The sequence below is a fragment of the Phocoena phocoena genome, chromosome 2 (genome assembly GCF_963924675.1).
Source record: "Phocoena phocoena chromosome 2, mPhoPho1.1, whole genome shotgun sequence".
Classification (NCBI taxonomy): Eukaryota; Metazoa; Chordata; class Mammalia; order Artiodactyla; family Phocoenidae; genus Phocoena; species Phocoena phocoena.
This window is the reverse complement of record NC_089220.1, coordinates 91453147-91470910: the sequence shown is the minus strand read 5'-3', so window position 1 is coordinate 91470910 and position 17764 is coordinate 91453147. Positions and strand designations below refer to the sequence as shown.

The following is a 17764-nucleotide window of genomic DNA, read 5'->3' as shown; positions in this document are numbered from 1 at the left end:
TACCTTCTTGAACGTATGGAATATACTTAATTGTACTACCTGTGTCATTCGGGTCAGTTTCTCCTGGTTATGGTTTGTATTTCCTTTCTTTCTTTATTTGCATGCTTGGTAAATTTTGATTGGATGCTGGACATTTTGAATTTTATGCTTTAGATTTTGGACTTTATTTAAAAAAATATTGTTATCCTTTTTCTGTGACACACTTAAGTTATCTGGAATTCATTTGATCCTTTCAAGACTTCTTTGTAGGCTTTGTTAGATCAGATTTAGAGCAGCCTTTAATCTGGGGCTAATTTGCCCTTATTACTAAGGCACTATTTGATGCTCTGTGAATTAGGAAGTCTTTCCACTATGGTTCATTTTCCTGTGGTTTTTTTCCCTGGTCTTGAGGTAACTTTCTCACTTGTATCCACAGATCTCCAGAGCTCTCTTTCTGTGTAGCTACCTCTCCCACAGTATTTCTCTCCTCAGATTCTAGACATTTTGGTTTCCCCATACTGAATTCTGCAACTCGGTGAGATTGCTGGACTCTGGGTTTCTTCTTTCTGTGCTACAGGCTGGAAATTCTCCAGGCAGAAAGCTGTAGCAATTTTAGGGCTTACCTTGTTTGTTTTCCTTTTTTCAGGGATCACTCTGATGTGCTGCATGTTGTCTAATGATTGAACACCACCATTTCATATGTTTTATTTGGTTTTCTAGTTTTTTTAAGACAGGAAGATAAATCCGTTCCTTTTAATCCATTATGGCGAGGAACAGAAATACTCATTCCAATTTTTGAATGTATTGACAAACTAAAGTGGGGATTAAGTTAGCATGGCATTTCTTTTTGTTATTTTTTCAGTTGCTCAGATATCCACCTACACTTGTGTTTTAGTAGAAGAGATACAGGAATTGTTGGTTAGGATGACTAGTGTTTTACTCTTCATTTCATCCTTTATTTTCACTTTGTTTCTCTTGGAGTAATGAAGGACATGTATATATAGCATGCAATTTACCAAAAATAAAAATGCATGTCATACTGAAGTTCGTATGGCTGAACTTTCAGTGAGGCAGCAGGACTAAGGTTAAGAAGGGTCTTCCTGTGAATGAACTTATTTCTGTATATGGGGATGTGTCAAAGGCAATATCCTGTGTATGACAAAACTTAAAATTGTTTTTGAAATACCAGTATATAGTTGTATGGGTTACAAAACATGGTTACCACTGCAGCTAGTTGCTTTTAAGGAATAGCCGTGCTTGATTTGTTACTTGATTTAACCTTAGATATGATAATTTTTCCGTTAGTGTTGTACAGCAGGAAGACCCAGCTGAAGAGCTTTCCAAAGATGAGGTCATTCTGAAGCTGAAAGCAGAGGTGCAGCGTTTGCTGGGTAGCAACTCCATGAAGCGTCATCTGGTGTCTCAGTTACAAAACAATCTCAAAGACTGTCATAAGAAAATCGAAGATCTCCAAGTGGAGAAGAATGAAAAAAGCATCGAGGTAGAGTTTATAAAATTTATAAAGTTTATAAAAAGCCGTTTTTCATGACTTAATAAAGAAAACACTTACAGTTTTCGCATTTAAATTAAACTTTTGTCTTTCAGGGATTCATTTGACTTTTATTTTTTTTAAGGCAGAATGTTTTCTTTCTTTCTTTATTTTACAAATGACTTTTATTTTATTTTTGGTCGCGCCACGCAGCCTGTGGGATCTGAGTTCCCCTACCAGGGATCGAATCTGCGACCCCTGCAGTGGTAGCTCGGAGTCCTAACCACCGGGCCGCCAGGGGATTCCCCATTTGACTTTTTTATAAGTAAAGTTTAAAGAAAGAAATGCCACTTAAAGGAATATACTTTCTGGTTACTCTTGGCACCTAGTAAATGAGAGGCCAGTTAGGTAAAATTCCTTAACCACAAATCCAAGGAAGCATTCTACATAACCAAGGTGTCTACATTTCCTCAAGATTGGCTTGTACCAACAGTGCTTTAAAATTTAGTTAAATTCTCCACAGTGAAATCCTCTAGCATTTTGTCTGAGATTTCTCTGGCCCCTGTTCTTAAAATAATAGTCATTCTATATTAAAAAAAAATTAATTCTATGGAGGTGGTGTTACAGGTGGGAAAGGTATGGAATCAGGTATGTCAGAGTCCTTGAAATCCACCTTTATATCCTTCAGTTAGCATCCTTGTTTTACAGATGAGGAAAATGAAGCTGGAGGAATTTGTGACCCTTCTGAGGTGAGAGTCAGTCTTTGGGCAAATTGAAACTAAAATACTGGACTAATTAATAGGTCAAGGTTATTTCTCCAAGATCGTGCTGTCAGAGATCTTTAGGGTTGCCCTCCTTCAACAGCTGACTTTTTCACCCTTCTCTATTTCTAAATCCCAACTCATTTCTATTCCCAGTAGAAAGTAATACATGAAAGAACTAGAAACAAAGAGGAAAGGGAAGGTGAAAAATGAATGTAGGTAGTATATTCCTTTTTCTCCTGGATGGAAATGATATCTTACTTCCTACTTTGGTACTGTTTTATCTCCTGATCCTTAAACTAGGAGTTGTATTCATTAAAACAGTCCTATTAAAGCAAAGTGTGCAAGATATTCTGTGGTGTTTATTATTATGGAATTTTTTGTTTTGTTTTGTTTGTTTGTTTGTTTGTTTTTGGCAGTACGCGGGCCTCTCACTGTTGTGGCCTCTCCCATTGCGGAGCACAGGCTCCGGACGCGCAGGCTCAGCGGCCATGGCTCATGGGCCCAGCCGCTCCGCAGTATGTGGGATCTTCCTGGACTGGGGCGCGAACCCGTGTCCCCTGCATCGGCAGGCGGACTCTCAACCACTGCGCCACCAGGGAAGCCCCTGGAATTTTAATCATGCCTAGTTTGCTTTCCAGAAATAATAGCGTGTTTTCACCGTGAAAGCCCTGCCTGGTTCGGTTCTTTCTTCTGAGTAACTACATTTGATGAGCACATTGATTTCATTGTTAATAACCAAATGAGAAATGGGAGAATGTGCTTTCCCCCAGCACATTTAACATCTTGAAATCAAGCTGTTTTAGCTTTTTCCATGTTTCTTATAAAGGATGGGAATGAAAACTTGCATTAGATTAGAGTTGATCAGTTTAATAAGCATTTTGGTGAGAGTGTGCTAAGAGTAGGAACCTGATTTTGAGTCTGAACCTTAGCTTAGGTATCTTGGTGCTCTCTTTGTTCTATATTGAAATCACTAGTGGCGTTTGCTGTACAGATACACTTTCACATGTGTGGCAATTGCTGGTGGCTATTCCTTGTGTTGTTTTTAGCCTTTCCCTTTGCCTCCATACTCTATAGGCTGTTTCATCAGTGGAGCGAAGGGAACTGTCTCATCTTTCAATACTCTTTTTGCCCAGCTAGCCTTTTGCCATAGTGATTTCTCAGCAGTCTGCATTTGGTTTTTCTTAAAGGGTGACTTCAGCACTTGCTGGTTATGGTGGCTCTGCGTCACCTTACTATATAGGAACCTCTTGGGAGTATTGTCTTGATAATTCTCTACGTGTTTTCTCAGTAGATATCTTCTGAATTTCTACACATATTGACCCACTTCCTAGATGGGGAAGAGGGAGAGGAAGTGGTAATTTAATCAACAGGTGGTCTTGAAATAAGCACTCAAGTTCACAGTCATCTAATTAGCAAATGGCCACCATCAAACCTGGCCTTTGCCTCCTGTTTCCCACATCTTTTCTAATGGAGCTTTCTATTTAGTCTGTAAAGTCGGAAAGCAGGGTTGGGGGTGTATGTGGAGGAAAAGCAAATCATTCAGTTTAAGCTTTTTTTTTTTTTTTTTTTTTTAAGCTACTCTGTGCAAGGTCTTGTGGGATTCAGTGATGAAAGAAAACAATGGCCAAAAAAAAAAAAGGAACAATGGCCATTCCATGAAGGAACTTAGAATCTAGAACCTCACTATCCAATGGAAATATAATGATGCCACATATGTAACTTAAAATATCTAGTAGTCCCATTAAAATAGGTGAAATTGATTTAAATAATATATTTTATTTAACCTAGTATATACAGAATATTATCTTCTCAGTATGTGATCAGTATAAAATTATTAATGAGATGGTTTATATATTTTATGCGTGTGCTAAGTCCTTGAAATCTGGCACGTATTTTCTCCTTATCGCACATTTCTATTTGGACAAGTCACATTTCAAGTACCCAACAACGATGTGTGCTTAATGGCTACCACAGTCAGTACTACAGATCTGTAAGGAGATGGACATGTTATAACTTTGTGTAATAAGAATTATGCTAATTACAAAGTGCTGTTGAGAAGGAGTAACTAACTGGGCTTGGGCGTGGGGCTGAGGTGGTAAGGTAGCCCTAGTGAAGTCTGTGAGGAGGGAACATTTGACCTCTGTCCTGAAGGATAAATCCAGGCGGGAAGGTGGAAAGGGATATTTCGGCCTTCAGCAGAAGTATGTAAAAAGATGGAGCAAATAAGCTAGAAGTTTATATTATATAAACTCAGTCTTTCTGAAATCTTTAATGAGGCGAAAATCATTCAGTGTCTCAATATCGATTTTTAGAAGAATGATCATGGCTAGCATCAAGTCCCGAGCTTAATGAAATGATGTTGAACTTCTGTGCTTGCTACAGGGATGTTAAGAGAAAAAAACACATTAATTTAAACTTCCCTGGATGCCTTTTTAAAGAGAACTAGGCCATCAAAATCCTAAAGCCTTTCTATGTGTTAAGAAGGGCAGCAAAAATATTTACCATGTAATCTTATTTGGCATGATTCTTTCATAAATGTTTTAAAGGTATTGATGTATTTATTGCTTTATACATACCTTATAGTACATTTTATATCTGTTTCTATCCATCTTATATAAAACAATTTAAAGTTATTACAGAGAGTCCCTTTTTTTGCTTTCATGTCATGTGACTATTCATAGTAGTGCTGTTTTATGACATTTCCAGGATAATATGTGGTGAAAGTGAGGAGTCTGCCCATATATAGCACTATACAGTGATTGGGGGTGGATCAAATACTATGCTGTTCATTCCAGTTGAACTACTGGGCCGTTAAGGCAGAATGTGGCAAAGGCCTTAGGAAAACCAGACTGGCTTACTATCAGTCAGGGACCACATCTACACTGAATTTTTTGTAAGCTTAAGAAATAAAACACAGAGGCTTTTCTGTGTCTGATACTTAATAGAGATCCGTTACCTTACCACAAGCTGTGGTTAAAGCCATACTCTAATTCCAAGGGACTTGATAGGCAGTGTTCAGTACCTAACTCAGAAGGGTCCTAGCTAGAATTTTTTGAGACATAGAAGTTAGGAAGATAGTATGAGAGCTGTTATATTACATTTCTTGTTTTCTTGAAGATAATGTCTTCAGTATACCAGCCTTGGAGAGAGGTTTCGTTGCAGCGTTCAAATTGTCCTTCTCTTTTGAAAGATCTTCGTAAGAGTTTTGTGCCAACAAGTACTGCAAGTACCAAGTCCCTGTGTGCCTGCAGTGTGAAAAAATGTCAAAATTGAGTGTAATAGCTAGCCATGAAGATTATTTTTTCAGTGTATCAGTATGATGTTACTTTCATTCTTAGTAATAGAAACTCACCAGTGGGGAAGGAAGCACAAATGAATATTGTAAACTTTAAAAAGTAGAGGCTAAGTTAAAAAAAAAAATGAAAGCCATTCTAATGAGTCAGTAAAATCCTTTAAAGTCTCATTAATATCCCCAAGTCTGGAGCAAAGCTAACAGGGTAGGTATTCTTAGCTCCTCTCTCTTCTGACTGGGGCAGGAGCAGTGGCTTCTAGGAAATGATGGCAGGTGAACCGAGGAAAGTGCAACTTCCTTCTCTGAAGGAAGTGAAGACTGAATTGGAAGACTGAGCCAAAGCCTTCTGTCACCCCATGTAGGAATGAGATACACATACCTCCCTTTCCCCCAATGAGTAGATTGAACCTTGGTACAGAATATTTTTTAAACATTGAAGAAGAGAGCTCAGAGTTCAGGTAAATATAAAACCAACAGGTCAAATAGAGTAGATATTAAAAAAAAAAATCTTTGACCTCTTCAATGAACAAGGAACTTATAAAAATGGATAAAACAATTAGATGGTAAGAGGAAAATGCAAAGTTATATATACGGAAAGATGAAAAACAAATGAACAATGAAGGCATGTAAGAGGTTCCACAAATGCAAATGAAAAAATTGTTGGAGACCCTTTTCCCCATCAAACACAATAATCATTCAAAGACAGTCACAGCCATTGGAGGTAAAGAGAGCTGGACAGACTCTTGCACCACCTGACAGGATACATTTGTATGAACTTTCTGGAAACAATTTACCAAAGACTATCATCATTGTGTACCTATTGAATAAAATGTATGAGTTAACACTGATTAAATACAGAAATAGAATAGATGCTAAACCTAGTGGGCGAGAGTATGATGAGAAATAGAATGTTTGCATAGCCTCAAATGTCTCCCCATAAGATATTAATACTTACTGTTAATTGCAAAACAGTAACTTTACAATGGAGATGCCTGCAGACAGAACCTTTGACCTTCATCAGCTGATCATCACCAGTGATGAGACATATTGATGTCATATGTCTCCTAAAAACACACACACATCACTTCTGTGGCATTCATGCCCAAAATGCATAACGTGAATTTAATAACGAAGTAACATCCGTAAAACTAAATGATTAGCATAGGTACGCTTCAAAAATGTTATGGGTCCGAAAGACAAAGACTGAAGAACTGTCCTAGATCGGAGGAGACTAATGAGACGTGACAACTGCAGGCAGCGTGAAATTGTAGACTGTATCCTGAACCAGGAAAAGGATGTTAGAGGAAAACTGGAAAATTTTGTATAAGGTCTATGGATTGGGTAATAGTATTGCATCCTAGTTAATTTCCTGGTTTTGATAATTGTACCATGGTTATATTGGGGGACAGTAATAAAAGGTATATGGAAATTATTTGTACTGTTTTTGCAATTTCTTTGTTAAGTATGAAATTATTACAAAACTAATGCTTACAATTTTTTATAAACCTGAAAAACTTCTGACTTCTTTTCAACATTTAGACTAAAACAGATACCTCAGAAAAACCAACTAATCAAGTATGGCCTGACTCTTCCGATATGATTGTCAAAGATGATATTCTGCGACTTAAAAGTGAAATTCAGGTTTTACAACAACAAAATCAGGTGATTAAAAAACTTTCCTCTATTTTGTGAGAATTCTCATGACCTCATTCAAAGGACTTTTCAAAAATACAGAGGCAATATGAGTTAGTGGACAAGTATATTAGCAGGTGATTAAGGATTCCAGTTATTTCCTTTTACTGCTGGTCATGGGGTAGTATTTTCAATGGAAGGTAAGTTAGTATAATTTCAGTTTTCTGGAATTCCTCTAATTGTCTAGGAATTCAGTATTTCTCTAATGGCATGGCTAATAGAGGTATTCTTTCCTCCTTAGGCAGCCCTTGACCGGAAAGTAAAACCGTGCTTATTGATATGGTTGGGAAGATTATCATATTCTAAGATTTATCATAAAGCATCAGTTAACCAATACTTCTCTGGTTGAATGTTTTCATACATTTAAAAATAAATACAGAATTTTAACCTTTACTCCTATCAGAAAGCTACTTGACAGATAAATGAATCTACACTCTTACAAGGCATGAAGAGAATTCTATAGAATTATGAAAATGATATTATGTCAAATAATGTTATAGGGAAAGAGATAAAGCACAGAGGATATCAGAAAATGAGATTAGACTAGTCAATAAAGATGATGGGTATTTCCTCTAAATACTTTATTCTTTTGTATTTAGGAGCTTAAAGAAACTGAAGAAAATCTGAGACATACAAATCAAGACTTATGCAATCAAATGAGACAAATGGTACAAGATTTTGACCGTGATAAACAAGAAGCTGTGGATAGGTGAGGTCTAGACAGAGGCCTGATGTCTGTCTTCTGGGCTCTCCTTCCCTTCTCTCTCCTGATAACGCCCCCCAAGAAAAGATTCGAGAGAAATGATGGTGTGAACCCTCCCTATTGAGATCATAAATTGGAGAAGATGAATCCCTGGCTTCTCAAATTAGAATTTGGAACACATCTTCCATAGAAATAATGTTATGTAGTGAGTTGAGTTCTACAGAACACATCCAAACTGTAGTTCATTGAAACAGTAGAGCTTAATGGCTTAACTATTTTTTATAAGGAAGAAACGTGTGGGAGGAAATATGTCTTCTAAATAGGAAATAATGAACTTCGAAACAGACTTTTGGAACATAACTTACGTGTGAGTTGGTTACTTTAGTATTTGTGTTTAATATAGATAACTTGGAATTTTGGAACCACACCCTCTATTATTTCAATTGGCTTTTTATAAACAGAAGTCCTCAACACAGACTATTATACTCTGTTTGAAGGACTGGGGCATTTCTCACATCCAGGTTTCTAATTTTTCTCTAGAAACATTTGAAGAAAGAAAATTTTGAAGATTCTTATAAGATCATCTATTGAAAGCTAATTATTACCACTTTGGGTTGGGGAAGACCAATCTGATCTTAACTGTACTTTGCACTAGAAGGAGGGCGTGGGAAGGAAGGGAGGGAAAAAAGTTCGTCTCCGTGTTTCTGGTAGTGCTGGCCCTGCCTTAGATTCCGCTGTCTGCTGTCTGTTTCTAGGTGTGAGAGGACTTACCAGCAACACCATGAAGCCATGAAAGCCCAAATACGTGAAAGCCTGTTAGCAAAGCATGCTTTGGAGAAGCAGCAGCTCTTTGAGGTTTATGAGGGAGCTCGCTTGCAACTTAGGTGAGAATGAAAGGGTTTAGCTGCCCCTGAAGCTGTAGAGACAACATTCTCTTATTCCATTGTTTAGAGGAAAATTGTCTGTTCTGCAGCCTTATATTTAGTTGCTGGTTTTGTGTGTCCAAGGTCTGACTTAGATAAGGTGAATAAGGAGATGGCGGCCGTGCAGGAATGTTACCTGGAAGTGTGCAGAGAGAAAGATAATCTAGAAGCAACTCTCAGGAAGACCATGGAAAAGGAGCAACAGGCTCAAGAGAAGAAGGTACAGGACAAGTCTGTGTTGTGTTCACTTCATTTCATTTCTCACTGAAACCAGTACACTCACTCTCCTGTGAAACAGGGAAGCCTTCTGTAGAAGTCTTCACGTTTGGCTGTTTCACACTAATTCAGCTCACAAAGTACAGTAAATATTGAAATGATTATTAAAGCCCTAGCAGAAAATGGCATACCCATAGGAGAAAGTGATTCGTCCTTATAGATTTATTCTAAGAGGCAAAAGAGCATTCTAAAAATAAGCAAGGTGGGACTTCCCTGGTGGCGCAGTGGTTGAGAGTCCGCCTGCCGATGCAGGGGACGCGGGTTCGTGCCCCGGTCCGGGAAGATCCCACATGCCGCAGAGCGGCTGGGCCCGTGAGCCGTGGTCGCTGAGCCTGCGCGTCCGGAGCCCGTGCTCCGCAACGGGAGAGGCCACAGCAGTGAGAGGCCCGCGTACCGCAAAACAAACAAACAAACAAACAAAACCAACAAGGTGGACCCGAGTACTGTGAGTCTGAAACCCAGGGATCCTCGTTTTGCATGTTTGTTTGCTGCCCAAGTGATTCTATACAGTCCTGTGTGCACTGCATGGATGTTTTCCTCTGACCCATTTCTGTCAGGACTTAAGCATCCTTTTATTCTGGGGAAAAGGGCAGGAGTTTGAACTTGGGTCTCATGATAGGGAAGGTGGGGTTGTGGAGCTGTAGAGAGGAAAGTCGCTGTGAGTGTGACCTCTTTCCAGGGAGTTCTCATCGTCCCGGAAAGCTGGAGGGGCTGCAGTATCCTCTCTACTCCTGCCTGAATCTTCCAGGTTGCCCTTGGTGAGTGTCCAGGAGTGAAATCACACGTAAACAGTTGCCCCTCCTGTCTTCTTCCTCGTCCTGGCTCAAGCCTCATCCAGACACACGTCTGCCTCTCCCTTCCCCTTGAGACCAGCCTGCAGACCACAATTTGAAAGCCACCTGCATCAAGATTAGACAATATTTTTAAAGGCTCTAGTAAATGTTCTATATACAGAGTTTCTGAGTAAGTTATAGTGAAGCTGACTATTGCTACCACAGACTTAAAGAGCAGTGAGGAATCCAGGTCACTTAACATTTTGATTATTTTTGAATAGATTAATATGGTAGAAAAACATGCCATGTATACATACCATCTAGTGGAAAAAGAGCTAAGGGGAGCTGTTTTAGTTAGTGCCAGCAGTATGAAAGTTAGAAGGGATCTTAAATTACCTAGAAATTAAAGACTTAGCTCAGTAATGTTTAAAAAAATTAAAATAGGGAGAAGATCTAGTGTGATTCTTTTCTTTCTTTCTTTAAATATATAAATTGGCAAGAACATAAGAGCAGTTCTCTCAAAGAGGTCATTCTTTTCAGGAATATATTTCCTGGTACTTTTAAAAGAATCAATTTGGCTGTAAAATTGAATCTCACGTAATTGGTCAGTTGCAGTTAATAGCTGCTACTGACTGATACTTTGGCTCATGAATGCTTGTGCACTGGGGCAAGAAGGAAAGTTAAAACTGCTATTTGGCCCTTTTCCAAAAACACTTACTGGTTAAATTTTTTTTTATTAATTTTTAAATTGCCATACAGTAAAATTGACTCTTTTTCATTTGGTGTCCAGTTTTATAAATTTTTAACCCATGTATGGATTGAAACAGAATAGTTTCATCACCCTAAAAAACTCCCTTGTGCCATCCCCTTGTAGTTATACCCATCCCCCCACTTAAAGGGCCAGTGTACTTAAAGCATTAAAAATTTAATTTCTTCCTTCTCTGGGAATTCTTTAGTTTTTTATTTAGATTTATATAAGCTCTTTACATAGCTTAATAGTCTTCATAAGCTTACTAAACTCGAGCAAGCTAGGGAACTGTTAGGGTAGTCCTTCTCTGCAAGATGTAAGCCATTTTCCCTGCAGCTGATCTTCAGGTCTGGAGCTTTGGATACAGACTGTATAAGACAGGCAATGCCGAGAGTCCCTGGTTGTATTTTCCTGTTTCATATGTGCTCTTTTCTGAAACACTTGTTGAGACAGGCTGCAGGTTAAGTACAAGTTCAATTCCAAATTGCAAAGATTTTAACACAGACTTTCCTCACATGTTAACCTGGCTTGTTCGGAGAAGGGGGAATAAAGTCATAAACAAAGGACCCTTCAAACTGGGTAGTAATCAGTAGAGGCTGTGAATCTGTAGACAAAGCAAAGATGATCGATATTCCTATTCATAATGCCATTCCTACACACACTAAGGCTCATTTATACAATTGTAATCACGGTAAGTCAGTCCTTAGAAGTTAGAGTTTTTTGACTGTCTGAGGCATGCAAAACAAGTTTAAACATTTTAAAACTATCCAAATATTTCCTTCCCTCGTGTGATAAAAACTTTTTGAATTAGATATTCCTGTAATATGTTCAAATGGCGGATTCCTATGACCAATAAATTTATTGCTTTTCTTCTGTAAAGAGCGGGAAGCAAAGTTTTCCTCACTGTGGTGGATTGCAAAAATGGCCACATATTCTTCCTATCCCTGAATGCGTGTCTCTTTGCAATGTGGCTTTGTAGCTATTCTCAGTTACAGATAGTCTGTTTCTCATCCGTTGACTCTGACCTTGGCCAAATGACTGACTTTGGCTAATGGGATATTAGTTAACATTATGTAAAAAGACACTTAGAAAGCTTTTATGCATTGGTCCTTGTAAGCGTGATACTCTTAGGAACCCTTTGACCAAGCACCATGTGAAGGATCAGGGATAACCTGCTAGATGATGACACATGTGACCAAGTCACTGCATCATCCTGGCAGACATTGAACTAACCACCAGACATATGAGTGTCACCATCTTAGACCATTGTAGCCTCAGTTGTCTGCAGAAATCAGCTGAGTGGACTCAGACCAGAACCACTGCCCAGCTGATCCACAGAATCATGAGAAATAATAGGTGTTCGTTGTTCTGAGTCTCTGTATGGTCTGGTTTACTATGTAGTTACGCTAACTAATATACTCACAAACATACAAACACACGGAAAATTGGTAGCAGTTTTCTTCTTCGGGTCAAAAGGAAATGCAGATACATATGGAAACAACTCCTAAAGGATAGACATACACAGATAAGACAGTTTGGGGATTACTTCTACAGTCAAACAAAAATAATAATAGTGATATATGATGTTTGATGTGACAGTGGACAACTTTCTCAGCCATGTGGATGAGCCTGTCCTATAATCTTAGTACAACTGCACTCCCCATGACCTGACTGAAGAAATGGGTCCCTCAGTCACCGGAGGTTTTCCAAAATCATGCAACACTGAACAAACATGGATATTATCTTCTTGGCATGTGCCAGTGGTGGAGAAGACTAAGATAGCAATTAAGACAGAAATAATCCAGGTCAGCTATGAACTGGAAAAAAATCCAGACAGCCAGATAGTCAGGAATCAGAAATAATGCCAAAGAGACACAGAGCAAAAGCTCGGTTGCCATGTAGCATTAGTTATGTGAGGTATACTTCCTTGGTATTGTAGTTTGTGGGCTTCACTGTGTTTCTTCTCATAGCATCTTGGTAGGACCTCCAGAAAACCATTTCAAAAATATTTCAAACAGAAACTCTCATAGATAATTTTGATCCCTGAGTAGAGGTTTTTTTTTTAAAACTGAGCCAACCTTTTTTTTTTAAACCCCACATTTGTTTATTTATTTATTCTTGGCTGTGTTGGGTCTTCGTTTCTGTGCGAGGGCTTTCTCTAGTTGTGGCAAAGGGGGGCCACTCTTCATCGCAGTGCGCGGGCCTCTCACTGTCGCAGCCTCTCTTGTTGCGGAGCACAGGCTCCAGACGCGCAGGCTCAGTAGTTGTGGCTCACGGGCCTAGTTGCTCCGTGGCATGTGGGATCTTCCCAGACCAGGGCTCGAACCCATGTCCCCTGCACTAGCAGGCAGATTCTCAACCACTGCGCCACCAGGGAAGCCCCTGAGTAGAGGTTTATTAGAGTTTTCAGATCAACTGGGTTCCTAGAATAAATAGGGAATATTATATGAATAGTTCCAATTGTTAAATTTTAACTGACACTTGAATGTTCTTATTTGATAATGCTTCAGCTAGTTTTGATAAAAAAATTTTATACCAGTCTGGGTTTTATTGAAGGATGCATAGCTTTTAGGATAGAACAGTAATTTTTGGCCTATCTCTGAATACAGGTTTTTCAGAAATACAAATTTTTCTGGGCTGTGATACATTATGCGTCTCATTATGTGTGGGGTGTAAACATAAATGTCAGTTTCACCTTTAAAAATAGTATTTGGTCCTGTGGGAATGTATTTATTGTATTAGATGCCTTTTCATTTAATACAACCACCTGTAAATTTTTTGTCCAAATATTTGAGATGTAGGCAGGTTTTTACAAGACAGTTTATTCAACTGATTGAGTTAGCATATAGGAAGATCACTTGTCTCTGTTGCTGTTGTCTATTACATGCATATAACTATTATTTCATAAGCTTGACTTGGAGAATATTAGTGTCATATGAGATATTTATTTGAATTTTCTTTAAAGAGACAGCTATTGGAGGAAAGAGAAGAGTATGTAAGGAAACTGCATGTGGAACTTGAAGAAAAGTACCAAGATACGCTTATGATGGAAAAGGACAAGTGGCTGAAAGAACAAGAAAATGATATTAAACAGCAGTTTGAAAATGAAGTGATGTTAGCCAAAGCACACTGGGTTAAGGAACAGAAAGAGGTGTGGGTTAAAATTTCTTTCTAGGGCTTCCCTGGTGGCGCAGTGGTTGAGAGTCCGCCTACTGATGCAGGGGACATGGGTTTGTGCCCCGGTCTGGGAGGATCCCACATGCCGCGGAGCGGCTGGGCCCGTGAGCCATGGCCGCTGAGCCTGCGCGTCCGGAGCCTGTGCTCCGCAACGGGAGAGGCCACAACAGTGAGAGGCCCGTGTACCGCAAAAAAAAAAAAAAAAAAAAAAAAAATTTCTTGTCATCATGTTTAAAAAAAATGTAGTATTAACTGTTGAGAGACAGCTCTTCTTGAACTGACATTATTTTTAATTGCCAGGTACATACATAATCACTCATTTTACTTCTCAGAATTGGCCTATTAGCAGCTTACTCACACCCATTTTATTTTTTAAAACTTCCTACCTCTTGACTCTTCAGCCCAATTCAGGATATAATGTTGTTGTTTTTTTTAAGAATTAAAAAAATATTTTATTTTTGGTTGTGTTGAGCCTTCGTTGCTGCATGCTGGCTTTCTCTAGTTGTGTTGAACGGGGGCTACTCTTCGTTACGGTGCGTGGGCTTCTCATTGCGGTGGCTTCTCTTGTTGTGGAGCACGGGCTCTAGAGTGCAGGCTCAGTAGTTGTGGCACATGGGATTAGTGGCTCCGTGGCATGTGGGATCTTCCTGGACCAAGGATCAAACGCATGTCCCCTGCATTAGCAGGTGGATTCTTAACCACTGGGCCACCAGGGTAGTCCCTATAATGGGTTTTGAGGAGGACGTTTTCTGATTCCTCAAAAATGAAACGGTGATCAAATTTCGCATTGTGAAATGATTCTGATAACTCTAGACCAATATAATTAACAAATAATTAACGTACACTGTGGATCGGAAGAAAGAAGTAATGACTGGGTAGGCTTAGAAGCACAAAACTTTACTTCTATTTCCTAAGTAGCAAGTGAGATTAGAAAATGCTCATAGTTTCCAAGAAAATTAAGAACCAAATTACGATCTTAAAAACCTAGTTGAAAGTGCAATAAGTTCTCAAACTAGGTTCTTCTGACCCCAAGATTGCTATTAATCGGGGTTGGAGCTATCTCAAGATGGAATCATACACCATTGTCCTGTCTTTTGACCTCCCTACTACTCATCTCCTCTCCTCTCCCCCAAATCTCATCAATCTAGTGCTGGCACCTGAAATTCTTTTACTAGTCATTTTTTAACATAAAAGTATATATTATGGAATATATCTAGCCAAATATCTATAAAAAAATATGAATGGGGCTTCCCTGGTGGTGCAGTGGTTAAGAATCTGCCTGCCAATGCAGGGGACACAGGTTCAAGCCCTGGTCCAGGAAGACCCCACATGCCGTGGAGCAACTAAGCCTATGTGCCACAACTACTGAGTCTGTGCTCTAGAGCCTGTGAGCCACAACTACTGAGCCTGCGAGCCACAACTACTGAACCCATGTGCCACAACTACTGAAGCCCACACACCTAGAGGCCATGCTCCGCAACAAGAGAAGCCACCGCAATGAGAAGCCTGTGCACCGCAATGAAGAGTAGCCCCCACCCACTGCAACTAGAGAAAGCCTGTGTGCAGCAACGAAGACCCAACGCAGCCAAAAATAAATAAATAAACTTATTTTTAAAAAATATGGATGACGCAAAACAAATCCCCTATTTTTACATTGCTGCAAATTGTTTTTTAGTTGGATTTGCTAACCAGTTATTTACCAGGGGAGTGAGAGAGAGAGCTAATGTTTTTGTGTTTTGTCAGGAAAGCATAAAGCATAGAGCAAAATAGGCCACACAAGATGACCTTTTTGAGAGAAGCAGTACAGCCAGGGGCTGTGGTAGCCAGGGAAGCTGTCTGAGAACTCTGGATACCCAGGAGGTGGGAAACAGGAAAAGGGAAAAGCAAATTTTGCTATTTCACAGTTTTGCCCAGTACTAATTATGTTTGGGTCCATCCCACTACACTGTTGAAAGTAGAATCACTAAGGCATCCTTCCAATAATGCCCTCCTCTTTTTTTTTTCTTTCTGGTACGCGGGCCTCTCACTGTGGTGGCCTCTCCCGTTGCGGAGCACAGGCTCCGGACGCGCAGGCTCAGCGGCCATGGCTCACGGGCCCAGCCGCTCCGCGGCATGTGGGATCCTCCCGGACCGGGGCACGAACCCGTGTCCCCTGCATCGGCAAGTGGACTCTCAACCAGTGGGCCACCAGGGAAGCCCATGCCCTCCTCTTGAACGCAGTTGACTGAGTACAATTTCATATCACAAGAAACAAGATTCTAATGTGTCCAAATAAGTAAAAATGTTTTTTAGATTGTTCAATTTTAGTTTCATTAATTATGCTTACCCAGTGCCTGCTTTGTGGAAAGCCTGGTACTGATGGAAAATCACATATTAATAGTAGAAGTTTTCTTTGTTGTTTTTTTATCATGCGATCATTGTAGTGGCCATGTCAAAGCTTCCAGAAGGTCGCATCTTGAGAGCAAGATAGCCTGACCTTACACAATATACTTAACTCTTCCATGTGATTTATGTCCCATAGATAAGGTCAAAGAGTAACTTTCAGGATTTCCTTGAATATATTCTCATTGACTAAATTTCTAAACCTCACCTAATAACTACAACAATGTCTAGATGGTTTTCAAACACTGCTGTGGTTGCTTTTTTGGCTAGCTATTCTAGTTTTTGCTTATTTGAATATTTTTCTTTTCATACGATTTTTTCTTCTGAAAACAGATCAAACAAGAACTTATTCAGCAGCTTGAAAAGGAGTGGCAGTCTAAGCTGGATCAAACTATAAAGGCTATGAAAAAGAAGACCTCAGATTGTTGCAGCCAAACGGACCAAGAAACTGCCATTGACGTTATTTCCAAGAAAGAGATGGCAATCATGATAGAAGAGCAGAAGCGAAAGATCCAGCAAAATTTAGAGCAGGAGAAGGAAATAGCCATCAACGGGGGCTTGAAGCAACTTGAGGTTGAATCGGAACTCAAATATTGTGAAAATATTGCCAAACAGGTAAAAGGCAGGTTTCCTATAGTAAAATTATTGGAACTGCCTGCCTGTTAATGAAAACCCGTAAAGTGCTACCATTGAACTTGTTTATAACTTTATACTTAAACATTTTGTATACCCCAGAGTAGGATAACAATCTTATGTTGTTGCCAAATTTGTCATTATATTTCTGTCACAAAGCTGTCGCCTCTCAGTTTTTTTGTATGTTCTTTCAGTTTACAAAATTTTTGCTCCTCTGAGGTCTGTCTAAACATTAAGATGCCTGAGGTTAACGATGATGGTTTTACATCTGAATGAAGCACAGTTTAATTATGAATCTTTCTTATCTAACTTTATCGTAAATATTCCACTAAGGTAGTTATAGATAAGTAAGCTTAAAGTAAATAAGGTATATAACAGTATCTTGTGTTGAGACTTGAGAGGTGAATCTGCAGGCATTCCCCTGCAAATGGGACTTTGTCTATAAATCCCAACCCCTGTCTTCCTGTAACAGATGTACAACCAGATCACCCTCAGAATTCATCAAGTCTTACATTTTTGCCAGAATTGAAGTATCAACCTCACTTTATGGTCACAAATTCATTCTTGACAGCAAGAAAATTTGCCAGGTGTAAGGCTCTAAACTATAATACGTTACTTGGTTCCAAGAAAGGTCATCCAGAGAAAAGTATAGCTCTGTGTTAACAGAATAACGATGAGTTATTTGATTTATCAATATTATCTATTACAGTGATTCTTGAATTTTTTGTTCTCAGGATGTCTTTACGCTTTTAAAAATTGAAGACTCGAAAGAGCTTTTTCTGTGTTGGTAGTATGTCTGTTTACTGTATTGGAAAAATATCTAAGAAATTTAAAAAAGAAGAATCCTCGCTCATACTTGCCATTGGCTGTCAGAGAAGAGACATATCATACAGCATGTAGCCTCTGGAGAAGTGCACTATTTACACATGAAAG

The 17764-nt window shown here is 39.2% G+C and overlaps 1 protein-coding gene across 2 annotated transcripts in view; it reads left to right on the top strand.

Annotated features, from left to right (window-relative positions):
• Nucleotides 1–17764, top strand: part of CEP152 (centrosomal protein 152) — a 98165-nt gene that overhangs the window by 51577 nt on the left and 28824 nt on the right. For both annotated transcript variants that reach the window (XM_065872020.1, XM_065872018.1), the window contains exons 12-18: nt 1285–1485; nt 2126; nt 7064–7186; nt 7816–7925; nt 8675–8803; nt 8927–9062; nt 16532–16813. In XM_065872020.1, coding sequence (XP_065728092.1) covers nt 1285–1485; nt 2126; nt 7064–7186; nt 7816–7925; nt 8675–8803; nt 8927–9062; nt 16532–16813 — 982 coding nt within the window. The remainder of the gene's footprint in view (nt 1–1284; nt 1486–2125; nt 2127–7063; nt 7187–7815; nt 7926–8674; nt 8804–8926; nt 9063–16531; nt 16814–17764) is intronic.